The following is a 16,253-nucleotide window of genomic DNA, read 5'->3' on the forward strand; positions in this document are numbered from 1 at the left end:
GTAAACATCAAAAAAAAATTTTTTTTAAGTGGGGGCGGGGGGGCGCCTGGGTGGCTCAGTTGGTTAAGTGTCTGACTTCAGCTCAGGTCATGATGTCATGGTCCGTGGGTTCAAGCTCCATGTCAGGCTCTGCTGTCAGCTCAGAGCCTGGAGCCTACTTCAGATTCTGTGTCTCCTCTCTTTGCTCTACCCCACTCATGCTCTGTCTCTCTCTTTCTTACTCTCAAAAAATAAAATAAAATAGGGGTGCCTGGGTGGGTCAGTTGGTTAAGCGTCCGACTTTGGCTCAGGTCACGATCTCATGGTTCATGAGTTCAAGCCCTGCAACAGGCTCTGTGCAGACAGCTTGGAGACTGGAACCTGCTTCAGACTCTGTGTCTCCCTCTCTCTCTGCCTCTACCCTGCTCGTACTCTGTCTCTCTCTCTCTGTCTAAAATAAACATTAAAAAAAATTAAAAATAAACATTAAAAAAATTTTTTAAAAGAATAAAAAAGAAAGAAAAATGGAAACTCTGGCAAAGGCAAAAAGAACGACCCACATGTGACAATTGTGCAAATTAGCAGACGCTGAGGGGTGGTTGCTCTTCAAGACAGAGCTGTGCCCTATGGCCCCCCAGAGCCCCCCAGGGCCTCACTTGTAGAAAGTCATGTTTGCCAACCTGATCTATCAGGAGCCAGGCTTCTTGAGGAAGCCCCTGCCATCCCAGGGTGGCTCCTTTCTTCCAACCAGCAATGGTGGGAGTCAGTGCAGGCCCCATGAGGCTGGGAGATGCTGCTAAGGAGCCTGGGGCCTGACCTGAGGCCCCTACCCTCTCCTGGAGCTGGAGAGGATCCCTGGGGAAATCCCTTATCCTTAAGTGGTTTACTCTGGGCTGTAATAACCTCTCTGGGACCTAAGGCTGCTTAAAACACTATAATCCTTGTAATAGAAAATTTAGAGAATTTGGGGCGCCTGGGTGGCGCAGTCGGTTAAGCGTCCGACTTCAGCCAGGTCACGATCTCGCGGTCTGTGAGTTCGAGCCCCGCATCAGGCTCTGGGCTGATGGCTCGGAGCCTGGAGCCTGTTTCCGATTCTGTGTCTCCCTCTCTCTCTCTGCCCCTCCCCCGTTCATGCTCTGTCTCTCTCTGTCCCAAAAATAAATAAAAAACGTTGAAAAAAAAAAAAAAAAAAAAAAAAAAAAAAAAAAAAAAAGAAAATTTAGAGAATTAAAAACAAAAAGATAGTGGGTAGGGGTGAGAGAGTCATACTGGTTCCCTCCTCAAAGCCATCCACTCAAACCAGCACTAGTGAGCAGCTCCTGACAGGAGGCTGGGGGAGGTCCTACCCCTGTTTCCCCCATGTTGGCTCGGTCACCTTCCTGAAGACACAGTACTAGGCACCTGCTGTGGGCGCCATGGGGAGTGTAAAGTGGGGTAAAGTGCAGAGGTACTAGACACAGGACCTCTCTGGGAGCCCACAGTCCGACAGCCCAGTCACCACCTCGTGTCCTGGTCCCAGCGGCTCCCCAGCTCACCTTCTTCATCACAGGATGGGCCTGCCTCCCACACGCCTGGAAGAAGACACACAGCAGCTGCAAGACAGAGCTCCATGCCGCGTGGAATTTGTACGTCAGGCCTTCCTCCACAGCCCTGCCAAGGGAGCAGGCAGTCAGGGCCAAGTCTGTGCTCACTTGGGCCCCAACCAAGAAGTCAATGGCTGATACCAGGAGCTACAGACCACCGGCTGGCCAGTAAGGGTGGAGCTCCAGGAAAGGCCAAGGGGGAAAACTAGCATCTATGAAGCAGTCCCCGTGCTGAGTTTCATTCATGTAATCCTATTGCTTAAAGAAACTCTGTGAGGTATATTCGTTCTTCCATCTTCATGTGGGGAAACTGAGGCTCAGAGAGATGAAATAAGCTGCCAGAGTTACTCTGCCAGTGGCCATACTGGGCCTCCAAAGCCCATGCTCCATCACCGTCTCATGCTTTCCCAGTCTGACCCAAGGTGGGATGCCAGGGGAGGAACAGATGGTCTGGGCACACTGGGGAGAGCTGCACCAGGCTGGCTCTATCTCCCAGTCTAGGGTCCTGGAGATTTTAGGAAAGAATGGCCAATGGGGGGGGGGGGGGGGATGGGTGAGCTAGAGGTTGGGGTGGTTCTATTTCTGAGTTTTCCTGGAACCTCATCACAGATGCATCCACAGGCAACAGGCCTATTACCTCACAAGTGGCAGGACCCAAAGCATCACACCCTAGAGCTGAGCAGACAGACTCAGAGGAGACACCCAGGACTCTAGCCGCTTTCCCAGGACCACGTGGTGCTCTGAGGCTCCTCACTGCCCACAGGGAGGGTGAGGACGGTCAGTGGCCATGTCTCTGAATGGCTCCTCTCGCAGGTGTGGAGGGCAGCAGGGCGTGTGAATAGGAGTGGGCTCTGTGTCAGGCTGCCACTGCCTAGTTGGGTGACCTCAGCTGGCCCACCTGTAAACTGAGGGTCAGTACATATCTCCCAGTACCACAGGGACTACCGGTAGTTTTTATTAACTGAGCGCTTAACTATGTGCCAGATACAGTTCCGAGAACTTTCCACACACTTCCTCATTTAATCCTCACCTCCATTAGTAAGCTTTGACGAGGATCCTGAGGTATCTAGACACGGAGGATCCTGAGATATCTACACATTGCCCTGGATGACTGGCCCAGAGTCCACACTCATGAGCACCACATCACGGTCCCTAGAACTGTGGTCCCTGTGGCCAGGGCTCGAATCCACAGCAGCCGCTTTGGCACTGCATGCATGCCCACAGCAAGTGACAAGTGGAACACCTGTCATTACACAGAACTTTCTACAAGGAACACCTTATTCCCTCCTAACGCGGATGCTACGTTCTCACCTGAACATCTTGGCGACATATTGGGCAGGGCCTGAGGCCGAAGAAGTCACAGAGCCAATGCTGGCCATGTGGGGAGCGACACATTCCTTCAGGATCTCCTGCAAAAAGAGGCCACAGCTGTTTGACCCAAAGCAGCCTCCAGTGCCCCTGAGCCCTCCCAGGTGACTGCTTTTGGACGCTTCTAGGCCGATATCCTGCCCACCCCCCCACCCCCTGCCGAGAACCTCCCCTCCAGGACGCAGCTGGAGATCTAGGGTGAGCTCTGGGAGAGACAGGGCAGCCAGCAGAATCTTCTGCACTCCCTGCTTCCCCCACTAAAGCTGGGGCTGGGGGTACCTGAAGGCTCTGAGAGGCAGCCGTCACCACCTGTGAGTGTGGGGAGAGGAGGCAGGTGGTCGCAGTTCCAAAAAAGCGAGGGAGGTGGCCCAGCCCCAGGTCCCGCTGCAGTCTGTCAACACAAAAGGCTTCTGCGGAGCCTGGCCCTGGGACTCAAGGCCCAGAAGCCCAGGTCCAGTGACAGTCACTGATCTGCAGGGTTCTACAGGGTCCTTTTAGTGGGCAATTTTAAAAAGTGCTGTCATTCAAGTAATAGCCGCATGTGGTGAAAAACTCAAATAGGTCTTCAGAGTATAAATAAAGAGCATGCTTCCATTATCACAACTTTCTTTTGGACTGACCTTCAGATGCACTTCCCAGAGGAATATCAAGGTTAGGTTTCTCAAATACTCTTCCAGAAGTTGTTATACGCATACAAACATATAAAGTAATGACATGTGCTAACACCTACCTACCACTTTTCATATGCCAAGCACGGATATAACACACATTCGTTCACTTAATCTTTGCAACCACTGAGATTAATTCCCATTACCATTCCCGTTTTATAAGTAAGGAAACTAAGGCACAGAAAAGTCAAGTAACTTGCCCAAGGCCACTCCGCTAGTGAGAGAGGGGCGTCAGGATTCACATCCTGCTAAGTCTTGCTCCAGAGTGTGCAGAGTCCTACCATCCACGCTGTTCTTGATGTGTCTTAGGGGTCTTTCTATGTCAGCATGGGCATATCTACTTTGGTAATTTCTAACGGCTGCATAGTATTTCACTGTATAGTGAACAGTCCCCTCTGGGGGCACATTTAGGTTATTTCTTGGTTTCTAGGGTTGTCATTACCTATAGCATTATAACAAATAGCCTGGGAAGTATATCGTGGTACAACTGTGGGAGGCCTCCTGGTAAGATTAATACGGAGAAGTGGACTGTAAGGCTATTTTGCTACTTTCCAGAATTTCCAGGTAAAAGATGGATGGTGTGGGAAAAGGACATGGGCTGGAGACCTGCCTTTGCTCCTCAGGAGCGGCGTGACTAGCTACCTCACAGTGCTTCTGGGTCAGCCTCATGAGACAGGCTAAGCCCTTCCTCCCAGGGTAGCTGTGATGGGTGACAGGAAGCAAGGATGCCAAGCACTCAGCACAGTGCCTGAGAGAGAGCAGGAGATGGGAACCCCTCAGTGGACAGGGGACAGACATAGCATGGTGGAGACACTCCACCGGGACTCAGAGACCCTTGTTCCAGGTAAAACACAAGTCACCAACTGATACACTTATTTTCTCTCCTTATTCTGGAACAGTGGAGTGTCGAGTAGCTACTATGAAGTGGCCAAGCTCAAATATATCATAACAGACACACAGCAGAAACTGGGTCTGCAGGACCTTGAACCCCAGAAGAGGGGACCATTAACCCAGGTGGGGACAGGGGTGAAGCCACAGAAAGTGGACAAGATCGTGTGAGAAGGAAACCAGCTACACAGGACTCGGGCTGACAAGAACCAGGATGGAACTCGGGCACTCCCGGCACCCTAGTGTGGTGCTCTCAGCCATCTTGTTGCCCCTCAGAGCTCGCTCGTAACTGCTCGGGGAGGAAAGCACTGACTCTAGCTGACACAGGCCACACCATCCTGCCCTGTGCCTCGCAACCACAAGAGCTGGTCTGCAGCACACTCAACAAGGAGATGCCGCCATCCCTCTCCAGCTCCTGGCTCACGTCCCTCCCATCTGTACGCAGAGCAGGTAGGACACCCCTCCACCGCACCCCTACCTGACCAGGTTGATGTGGGCTTTTTCCATGACCGTAAGCCAGGCCAGCAAGGGTTGTAAGTCATTCTCGCTGGGAACATAGTCATATAAGGCCTAGAGATGGGACGGGGAATAAGCAGATGACTGAGCAAGTGTGTTAACAGCAGTCTAATGACAATGACCCCTTCCCATCCCCACACACTAGCACGTCCCAGTGACAGGCCTGCACACGTGGCCCTAGAACTCACAGCCCCCTTAGCCTTCCCAGGTCCTGCCTTTCTGGACTCCATGAAGCCCTTCCAGTTCTGCTCCTATGAGATCAAAGTCTCTAGAAGCAGTTGAGTAAAACTTGGGTCACACAACCTTATGGATCTCACAAAAGCCACAAAGCCCTTCTCTGGAAAAGTGCATGGGCAAATAATGCACATTTTGCAAATAATTTGGGGGGTGTTTATGCCCTCCTTCCTCAAATCCATACAGGGATCCCTAAGTTCAAGAGCTTCTGTTCAAGGTGTGGGTTATACCATGACACAATACTGAAATAGTTTATTAAGTAAGTGAAGTGTCAGGGCCCACAGCTCCTGTGGACACTGATGTGGCTTTGGTGGCCAGTCTCCTGGATGCCTGCCTCCTGTCTGCTCATCTACTGGCCTCCTCCTCTGGGGCAGCCCATCCAGCCCACTCAACCTCACTCTGTAGACAAGTAACGTCTCCCCATTCCCCACGCCCCAGCATTGCAATGCCCCTCCACCATCAGGCCTCACCGTGATGATCTGGGCGTTGAGCTCTGCTGACAGGGTGCCCAGGCCGGGCTTGGCGTGGAAGAGGCTATGAAAGGCCTGCATGGCACAGGCTGTCACCAGCTGGAGAGGACACGTAGGCTTAGTGGGGAACCGCAAAGCCCATGGCTGCCCTGGGCTCCTCAACCTCCTACTCTAGAAGCTGGGCTGGAGGGAGACCCAGGGCCCTGACCTCGAGCATGCCCCCCACACCTGCAAACTCAGAGGACTGTCACTTCAGGAAGGCGTGGCAACCACTGAAAATTTTGAAATAATTTAAACAAAGTTAACAGAGAAACATAAAATATTTTTAACATAATAGGCTACAAAAGCAGACTATAAGTGGTGTGCACACTATAATTTATGCCTGTATTTTCATGTTTTTATCTGTGTTGGTTTATCCAAAAAAAAAGTCTGAAAGGATACACAGCAAATTGCTCTGAATGAGTTTTTCCTTTTAAACAATGATCGTGTGATTTATGTGACCCAAACTTTAAAACACACATGCGAACAAATGCTACAAGAGGATACGTAAAGATTAACAGAATTCTGCCAGCATGACAGAAATGCAGAGGATCGTTTTCTGCATCTTTAAAGCCACTATACGGATCTGTTAGTAAATAAGCAAAAGAAAGAAAGAAAAAAGAACCGCGATTGTGACTGAAACAGAGCTCAAGCCGGGAGAGGGCTGGCGCCTTACCAGCCTTACCACAGCTCTCCCTTCCCCTGACCTGCTCCCTGAGGCCAGCTACCAACAGGACCAGGACCGTGAAGAGAGCCTGGTCTATCCGACACCAGCGATGGCTGGGGTCCTTGGTTGTAGGTAAGAGCAGGGTTGGGATGGGGAGACCCTAGGCCCTGCTTCTGGCCTGAGCAGCAAGTTCCCAAGCATCAGCACCAGGGGCCCAGGTCTGAAGCTAAGCCCCCCACCCCGGCATGCTCCTCTGGCTCCTGGGCTGAGCTCACCACATGGCTCAAGGTCATGACCCTGAGGAGAGTCTCGCTGCAGCTCTTCACCAGGCCTTCTGGGAAGCAGGGGAGCAGGTCCCTCAGCAGCGTCAGCAGGTGCAGCGTGGTGGTGGCCTCCTTGGAGCCTGGCACACAAGAGGGGGCTGAGCCTCCAACCCACTCTCTGCGGCGAGCCCCGTCCTCCACCCCCATCCACCCTGCTGTCAACCTGGTTCCCACCTCCAGACTTCTCAATCTCCTGGACGCAGAACTTGGCGGTGGAAATGGCAGCAGGATGATGGGCAGGGGCTTTTTCACCAAACATGAACTCGCTACCCTTGAGGATCGAGCACACTCCATGCTGGGCAGCTTTCCGGATCTGAGGGGCAAGGAAAGGGGGCTGGGGCTGGGGCCGGGTCAGCACTCAACCAGCAGCTTCCGACCAGCATTGATGGCATGCCTCCTACATGGCCGATGCTGTGCCCAGGCCTTCTTGTGCGCAGACTCCTGAGCTGGGGAATGAGACAAACCTCGGCTCCAATCCCTGATCTCCCACTAACTCGGCAAACGGCCTTGAGCAAGCCAAACGCTTCATCTCTGAGCTTCAGTGTTCTCATCTTTACTACAGGGATTCGCTTACTCAGCCAGTCACCCGGCAATACCAAGTGTGCATCAAGCCAGGCACTGTGCTCGGAGCTGGCAGTCTGGCTGTGACCGGAACAAACGACTCGCACTGTACTTGGGAGACAGAAAACAAACATACACCAGAAGGTAAAAGTACTTTGCAGACCATACAGCAAGGGTTGTTACTTTTTATACAGTGGTCAGGGAAGTGTCACTGCAGTGAAGTGACATTTCAGCAGAGACCTGAGGAAAGTGAGGGAAAGACCACCATGTACACACAGGGAAAGAGGCGTTAGCCTACCTGGGATGGTGTGCTGAGCACTGAGTGATCACGGACTGTTGCTACTATTATGTACTCCCTGCCCTAAATTTCAGGAGGGAACGGAGTGGCTGACCACCACTTACTGAGTGCCTGCTATAAGCCAGGAACCGTGCCAGCCTGAGAGGGACACTGGAGTCTCCACACGCCCTTGCAGCAAGGATGGTATTACTATCCCTACTCTACAGCTGGGAAACCGAGGCTGGGACGGGTTAAGTAACTTGCCCAAGACCACAGCACAAGTAGTAAATCCAGTGTCCAACTGAGGTTGTGGGACTCCAAAGCCCCACTCTGCCCCTTCCTGCCACTGCAGCTAAACTGGTCACTGACCAACGAGGCAGCAGAGACTCAGGAGGGCCGGACACTGAGCATCCCTCCTGTAGGACAAGGAACTGCCCCTCACATTCTAGAGCTAAGCAAATAAGGCGTCAGAGGCAAAAAGGAGAACATCCAGGCAAGAAACCGGTCCTCAGGGCAACCTCCCCAATCCCATTCAGACAGACCAGCCCCAGTGCAGTTACCAGAGTGGCCACCGCCCCCCCCTCCCATGTTCTGGGGGCCCAGCAGCCTCACCTTGGGCTTAGAGTGCACTGTGAAGCTCAGCAGCCCATGGTACACCTGCAGGGTCACAGGGTAGCTCCAGGCCTCCAGGTCCTGCTTCCTCAGAAGGGTGGCCAGGCAGGAGAGGACCTTGAAAGGAGAGTCAGAGTCTGTCAGCTTCACCCGCTTCAGCCAGGTGGGGAAAGAGCCCAGGTTTTCATCAATTCCAGAAAATTGCACGGGGATCCATCTGAGGTCCACATAGTGCCTATATCCTCCCCCCGCCGCCCCACCCAGGGAGTATCCAAGCTTCAGCCAAACCCGTGGGGCTCTGGAAGATGGCAGAGGGGAAACAGACCCAGACACTAACCCATCGGAGGGCAGAGGTGGAGCCAGTGCTGGCCTGAGCTGACATGATGTTCATGAAGGCTTTGGAGGTATCAGAAAACTTCTTAATGAGCACGGGGCTGGGCACACTGTGGGGACAGAAGAGAAACGGTCGGAACCCCAAGGGGGCTCCTAAAGCAGCTGGTGCAGTCCCAGCCCGGGTCTGAAGGAGGAAGCTAGACAGGAGGCAGTGCCGGCCCAATAATTCAGCAAGTGAGCAGTTCAGTGTGCTTTCCATGGCACCTGAACTCTGCGCCTCCGCACCTTCTTCACTACCCATTCTCTCTACCCACAAGGTGGGCCCTTACTAGCTCACCTCAATCCTCTCCTCACCTCCTCCCCTAACTGCAAGCCTCCAGGTATCCTGGTGCCAACATCCCAGCCCGTGCCTCCGGCCCCACTCACTGAGCAGGGCCACCCCCTTCCCAGGCACCAGCGCTCACACTCTGTGTACAACATCCCGAGCCACCCTGGGAGCCTCATCAGAATGCCACCTGATACTTAAGGGTCCTGGTCTTTTTTTTTTTTTTTTTTTTTGCTGAAAGAGACAGAGAGAGAGAGAGAGAGAGAGGAGAGAGAGAGAGAGAGAGCACATGCCCATGTGCACAAGCAGGAGAGGAATAGAGACAGAGGGAGACAGAATCTTAAGCAGGCTCCATGGCATAGCACAGAGCCTGATGTGGGGCTCGATCCCATGAACCGTGAGATCACAACCCGAACCAAAATCAAGAGTCAGACGCTGAGCCCCCCAGACACCCCTCTTGTTCTTTTTAACAATTCCCTCATCCTGTTCCTCCTGCCTGCACTCCTTTCTCCGTAAGCGACTTGGGATTCAAACCAGAGCCAGAACTCACCGCTTCAGGACAAGGTTCAGCAGGTAAGCAACAGCAGCCAGAGACTCAGGGGACTCCACTGCCTCCATTGTTGTCATCTGAGGGTCAGACCACAGGGGATGAATGAGAAATGTGTAAGCTGGGGCAAATGGGGTGCTGAGGACACCGTATGCCCAGCAGAATGGTTCTGACCAAGAACACTGGTGTCAGAGGTTCAAATCCCAGCTTTGCCAGTGTGTGATTTAGGCTAGCAATTGAACCTTTCCGTGATTCAGGACCCTTATTTGTAAAATAGAGATAGTATGTTGTGAGGTTTCACCGAATTAATATAAGTAAATCACAACATGCTTGGCACGTGATAGAAACCATACATTGCTATCTAATTTATTTCATTACTCTAGAGCAGGGGCTGGAAGGCTTTTTCTGTAAAGGGCCAGGTAATAAATATTTTAGGCTTTGCAGGCCATATACGGTCTCTGTGGTATATTCTTCTGTATTTGAACAATCCTTTAAAAATGTAAAGACCATTCTTAGCTCTAAGGCTGTACAGAAACAGGCCATGGCTCAGGTTATTCCCATGGGCCGTAGTCTGTCAACTCCTATTCCAGCAGGGGTTCTCAAACTTTTACACCCTTAACATTTTTGGAGAATTCCCCAAAGAGGTTTCGTTTACATAGGTTATATTACTGATACTTACCATATTAAAAATTAAAACTCAGAACATTTTAAAATACAAGCATACGCAAGCACAATTAGCTGTCAGAATAATATCATCAGGCAGGCTGTAACTTCCAGAAAACTCCACATTACACTCATGAAAGAATGAGATGAAAAGGCAAATCATGTTCTAGTATTAGTATAGAAATAATTTTGATAGCCTAGCCCCACAAAAAGGTCTTGGCCCCCTAACCCTGCCCCACCCCTGGCCACACTTCACCAACAACCACCACCAGAGTAGTGGATTCTTGTTCTAGAATGACAGTGTAGCAAATAGCATCAGCCTTATCAAACCGCCTGAGAATGACAGCACTTTTGATGTGGTTTTTTTTGTTATTTGTTTTTTGTTTGTTTGGTTAATCTCTCGGTCCAACATAGGGCTGAAACTCACGACCCGAGATCAAGAGTCGCATGCTCTTCTGGCTGAGCCAGCCAGATGCTCCTGAAGCACTTTCCCCTATTCAAGGATGTCCTGCTCTATCTCCACACACCAGGAGCACCCTTCTTCTCCCTACGGCTCGAGTCACCTGTTGTTGTGAACACCCATTCCCAAGTCACACCCACTCACCAGTGCTGCAAAGTACTCAGTCTCTGTCTCCTTCCCTCCCTGGGAGCGAATCACCTCAGTGACAGCGGCCAGAACAGCACAGATCTGCATGGGAGGGAGAAGGCACTTATCTATTTAGATAGATCTATTTAGATCAAAGCCTGTCCTGGGACTGGCCTCTTTTCCTTGCTCCCTCACAAACTGTTCTCCTGACAAAGCCTACAGGTAGACAAGACAAGAGGAGCTACAATCAGAGCCAGTGTACACACCATGAGGCCTAGCAAACAGGCAGACTCAGACATGTTTGCAAAATTCCACCTCTAGGACTCGGGTCTCTTACAGGAACACCTGCAGAAAATTGCAAATGTTTATGTACAAGCGTGTTCACTGCAGCAACCAACTAGAACGATACAGCAGCCATCAACAGAGGATTAATAAAGTACTATCACTACATGGTAAATAATGATAGACTCAAATACTACACAACTACTGAAAAGAGTGAGGAAAACACTACATTAATTTAGAAATACTATTCAGTGGGGAAAAAACTGCAGAACATGGCATATAAAGTATAATCAGGGGGCGGGGGCGCCTGGGTGGCTCAGCTGGTTGAGCATCCGACTTCAGCTCAGGTCATGATCTTGCGGTTCGTGAGTTCAAGCCCCGCATCAGGTTCTCTGCTGTCAGTGCGGAGCCTGCTTCTGATCCTCTATCCCCCTCTCCCTCTGCACCTCCCCCACTTGTGTGCTTACTCACTCTCTCTCTCTCTCTCTCAAAAATAAATAAAGTTTTCAAAAAATAACAATAAAAATAAAATATGATCTGTAAACCTAACAAAATGTGGGTAAAAAATATACAAAAAAGTCTAGGACAGTAATGTTCACAAGAGGCTACTGAGCACTTGAAACATGGCTAGTGTGACTGAAGAACTGAATCTTTAATCTTAATATTTTAATAAATTAAATTTCAAAATAAATATTTTAGTTACCGGAAAACACAGATTTAAAACAACTTAGATACATGGATCTACTTTTGCGTCTATAAGTTTTATGAAAATATAGATTTAGAACTTGGAAATATGAACCTACGTTTGTGATTGTTAATTTTAGGACCAAATCAAGTACTTCCAAAGAAGGTTTAGCATCCAAATGGAGATGTAAGGGTAATATATACTCTAGATTTTGAAGACTTAATATGATAAAAATAATGCAAATCATCTCATTTTATTCTATTTTGTTTAATGTTTATTTATTTTTAAGAGAGAGGTGTGTGTGTGAGCAGTGAAGGGGCGTCGGGGGGAGTGGTGGGGGGGGAGAGAGAGAACCCCAAGTTCTATGCGCGGTTCAAACCACAGGAGCATGACCCAAGCCAAAATCAAGAGTCAGATGCTTAACCGATTGAGCTACCCAGGACCCCAAATCATCTCATTTTATATTGATTATATGGTGAAATGATAATACTTTACATATATTAACTGTATTATTAAGGTTAATTTCATTTGCTTCTTTTTACTTTCTTTTAACGTGGCTACTAAAAAATTTACAATTAAGTGTTGTTGGACAGTGCTGGGCCAGGTAGATACATGATGACCATCAACAGTAACTACCACGAAGGAATTAAGTGGGGAGAACAACTTTCACATTTTATTCTACTCACTTCACTTTGGTACCATTTATAATTTTGACATCTTTCAATTTAAAGTGAATATAAATATGTATAATTTAAAAGTATTAACTAAAAACAAATAAAATGTAGCTCTTGTTAGATAAAACATTTCCTATCCATTGTTATTCAGCATTAATTTACTCAACAAATGTTTCTTGAAACTATTCCATGTAAAAAGTTCTGTGTTAGGTATAGTTGACAAGGTAAGTATTTGGAAAATATTTCTACCCTGAAGGACTTTACACTTAAGTAGGGGAGATGTTGTTGGACAAAAGCAGAAAGTGGAACCTGCCCTAGGAGAGCTAGTAAGTAGGGAACACACAGGGCAGGAGAGATGACGCATCATCCCAAAATACCAGCTGTCACCAGCAGCAGCCAGCCAGCACTGAAAGAAAATAAAGAGACTGAGTCTGACTCCTCCTCACCATCCCGAGTTCTCCTGAACCCTCCCCCCTACCTCCTTGTGGGCAGCCGAGTTGGACTCCCAGAAGCGTTGCACTTTGCTGAAGGTGACATTTGTGCAGTCGGAGAGGCCGCTCAGGAAGGTGGCCGAGGACTTCTCCGTGAGAGCGGGGGCCACCTCTTCTTCCATGGCCGTCTCAGGGGCTTCGCTTTTGCCCAGACACAGGGACCCTGACTGCAGCTCATTATGCAACTTCACCGCATCAACTGTCAGGTCGCTTTTTCCTGAAAACCGGAGGCACGGGTGAGGCCCCCACTTCTAGCCGAACCTCCTTTTGGCTAGGATCCACCCATACGACAAAAACTACCAGAGTCCAGTCCCCCAACTCGAGAGACTCATTCTGAACATGGCCTGCCTCATCAGCCCACCCTCCGCCCGTAACTTAGCATACCCAGATACGGAACCCTTCAGGTAAGTTTCTGCTCCCGCGTCCCGACGTTATAATATGCCGATGGGAGTCGACCGGGGTGGGGGACAACACGCAGGGGCTTGGGAAGTAAATGCACTTTGTGAAAGCACTTTGTAAACAGACACTCAAAGTTAATTATAGCCGAGTCCCAACTCTCGACACTCGTGGAACTCTGGGCTAGTCATTTCCCTATTAAAGACTCAGTTTCCGCATCTGTCTAATGGGGAGAGTGGGCCTTTACTTCAGGCTACACATCCGACGTTCTAGGAGAAGAAAGGTTCAATGCCTGGACCCCGGAGCCTCCTGAGAGGCCCAGACCATCAGACCCAGGCCCGCTAAAATCCCGCCGCCAGCGCGCCGGGGTCCCGACCCCGCTACCTGAGGGCCGGCTGAAGAAGCGGCTACGGGCGGCCTGGCGGTGGCGGCAGATGGCAGGGTTGCTGTCGCTACTATGGCCTTTCTTCCAGCGTTTCAACTTGGCCGAGACACCGGAAGGCAACTTCCCAGAACGACCCATGTCTTCTAAACCCGGACCGGGATTAAAGCACCGGCTACCGGGACCCTGGAAACACGCGCAGGACCCACGTGGACCCGTAGACGGCTTCACTTCCTCTTTCTCTGACGTAACTTCCGGAGTTGCGTCTGTTACTATGGCAAGACAGTCAACATCCGGTTTTACAGTGCCTCGAGGCTCAGAATCCCTGAGCTGCTCAGAGAAGGTTGGTAGCTAGGGAGTCCCTGGGGCTTCTACTCCAGCGCCACGGTTCTCGGCCACCGGAGTGGGCCTTATAAAACTAGAATTCTTTTGCAGGTTAAAAAACAAACGTATATTTATATAATTTTTTTGTAATATCTAATTTCGAAAGTAACGCGCGGAAACAAATTTCTTTGAAAGAGTCAAAACCTGGCCAAACCAGAATGAGTGAAATCTTTTGTCCCCAAACGAGAAAAAAAGCAGCCGATGATGCTCTAAACCCAGTTAGTTATTTTCGTTTAGTACTGGGGATACATAGTTGCTAAAACCACCTTCCCTCATGGCAGCACTCAGTCCCCTCTCGTTATTCTTTTCTAATCCAATGTCAGAACCAGCAACCAATCCTGCATTGATTTCCACTCCCCTGCGATCCTCTCCAAAATCTTTTAGCTGGAACTCAAACCTTAAAAAGATACTTTCCTCCCTTGTCTTGGGGTGCAGCATTTCAAGATTCCTCCGGAATTCCCTCCCCCACTTCAAATCAACAAACCTGATTTTGTGAAACTATGACTGGATCCCGGTGAGTTTATTTTGTTGTTGTTTTTAAGTAGTCTCACACCCAACGTGGGGCTTAAACTCACTACTCAGGACCCTGAGATTAAGGGTCGCACACTCTACCAACTGAGCCAGGCTGGTGCCTCCCAGGTGAGTTTTTTTGCTGATTAGGCTTTATGCATTCATTTTACAAACATTTTTTAGCTCCCACTGAAAAAGACACTTCAATAAGTCAATCTTCCGAATGAAGCACAAGTTGACAAAATTTTTGTATACAGCTTCTTTTGCCTGGTACAGTGTGAATTTTTCCCCTGGTTTTGGTCTAAATGTTTGTATCCCTGCAAACTCCATCTGTTGAAATCCTATCTCCCAAAGGCAATGGTGTTAGGGGAAATAACACCCCAAAGGTTGGACTTTGGGAAATATTTAAGTCATGATAGTGAAACCCTCTTAAATGGAATTTGGTGTCTTATTTTTTTTTTAATTTATTTTGAGAGAGAGTGTGTGTACACACAAGTGAGAGAGAGGCAGAGAAAGAGGCAGAGAGAATCCCAAGGAGGCCCCATGCTTAGCACAGGGCAGGAGACCCAGGCACCCCTAGAATTGGTGTCTTACAAAAAGATTCAAGAGTGATCCCTAGTCCTTCTATCATGTGAAGACACAGCAAGAAGGAGCTGGCTATGAACCAAGAAATGCACCCTCACCCAACCATGCTGGCACTCTGACCTTGGACTTCCAGCCTCCAGAACTGTGAGAAATAAATGTCTGTTGCTTATAAGCTATCAACCCTATGCCATTTTGGTATAGGAGCCTGAACAGACTAAAGACATCCTTTGTTCTTAAATATCCTTTTGCACAATGGTTCTCACAGCTGATTGCAGCTGATCTGTAGCTTGTGAGAAACATAGATCCACCATATAAATTCCATGAAGACAAAAGTTTTGTCTTTGTCACTTCCTCTCCTAGGACCTGGAAGAGCACCTGGAAAATAGTGTAGGCACTCAACAAATTACTGTTGAATGAACGAATGTGTGTGTTGTGGAGGAAAGAGGGAGGACTAAAATGGGCACAAGTTCAATAGGGTCTCAGGTCTTTCTTTTTAATGTTTATTTTATTTTGAGAAAGAGAGGGGGGGGGGAGGGGCAGAGAGAGAGGGAGAGAGAGATTCCCAAGCAGGATCTGTGTTGATTAGCGGGGAGCCGGATCTCAGAAACCGTGAGTTCATGACGTGAGCTAAAATCAAGAGTCTGATGCTTAACCGACTGAGCCACCCAGGTGCCCCTCAGCTCAGGTCTTGACCTCAGGGTCATGAGTTCAAGCCCCACATTGTGTTCCATGCTGGGCATTGATTCAAGGATAAATGTAAATACCGATAACTGTAATTAGTCTTTACTTAGCCAAACTGAGATGGTCTTTGACCCCATAGATAGAAACACAAAGCTCAAAACATACATTTCTGGGGGAGTTAAGAAGTACCAAAAGTTGAGCTTTGGTCCAAGAACCAAAGAGCTAAGAATGGAGAGTAAAGGGAAGGCCGGGATGAAATTCATGAAACTGCAGTGTTGGAGCTAGAAGCAGACACCTGAGGGGTCATCAAGATCACAGGTCATAGGTCACATGCCAGGCAGGGTCAATACTTTTACTGCTCTGCAGTAAAGCAAGTACAATCCAGTGATGTTGATGTTCAAATGCCCTTTCTTTTACAAAGCAATAGTGAGACTAAATGGAAGGGTTTTTTTCTTTTTTTTTTTTTACCCCAAACACTATGATTTTCCAAAATGAAGAGTCGACAAACTTTTGTCAGGTCTTCTTTTAAAAACAAGTTTATTGG

General features: G+C 49.1%; 1 protein-coding gene and 1 long non-coding RNA gene across 2 annotated transcripts in view; one reads left to right on the forward strand and one right to left on the reverse strand.

The window, feature by feature from the left end:
• RRP12 (ribosomal RNA processing 12 homolog) overlaps nt 1–13,797 on the reverse strand; it is a 30,069-nt gene extending 16,272 nt beyond the window's left edge. The window contains exons 1-13 of the mRNA XM_007080130.3: nt 13,552–13,797; nt 12,759–12,988; nt 10,658–10,741; nt 9,394–9,470; nt 8,523–8,628; nt 8,186–8,302; nt 6,910–7,048; nt 6,688–6,815; nt 5,707–5,805; nt 4,965–5,056; nt 3,210–3,321; nt 2,874–2,971; nt 1,515–1,629 (exon numbers count right to left, since the gene is read on the reverse strand). Coding sequence (XP_007080192.2) covers nt 1,515–1,629; nt 2,874–2,971; nt 3,210–3,321; nt 4,965–5,056; nt 5,707–5,805; nt 6,688–6,815; nt 6,910–7,048; nt 8,186–8,302; nt 8,523–8,628; nt 9,394–9,470; nt 10,658–10,741; nt 12,759–12,988; nt 13,552–13,690 — 1,536 coding nt within the window. The 5' untranslated portion in view covers nt 13,691–13,797. The remainder of the gene's footprint in view (nt 1–1,514; nt 1,630–2,873; nt 2,972–3,209; nt 3,322–4,964; nt 5,057–5,706; nt 5,806–6,687; nt 6,816–6,909; nt 7,049–8,185; nt 8,303–8,522; nt 8,629–9,393; nt 9,471–10,657; nt 10,742–12,758; nt 12,989–13,551) is intronic.
• On the forward strand, nt 2,947–7,452 carry LOC122231779. The gene is made up of 3 exons (XR_006209014.1): nt 2,947–3,034; nt 4,498–4,936; nt 7,298–7,452. It is a non-coding gene; the product is annotated as an uncharacterized LOC122231779 (long non-coding RNA).
• Nucleotides 13,798–16,253: the final 2,456 nt, after the last annotated feature.

This window comes from Panthera tigris, chromosome D2 (assembly GCF_018350195.1).
Source record: "Panthera tigris isolate Pti1 chromosome D2, P.tigris_Pti1_mat1.1, whole genome shotgun sequence".
Classification (NCBI taxonomy): Eukaryota; Metazoa; Chordata; class Mammalia; order Carnivora; family Felidae; genus Panthera; species Panthera tigris.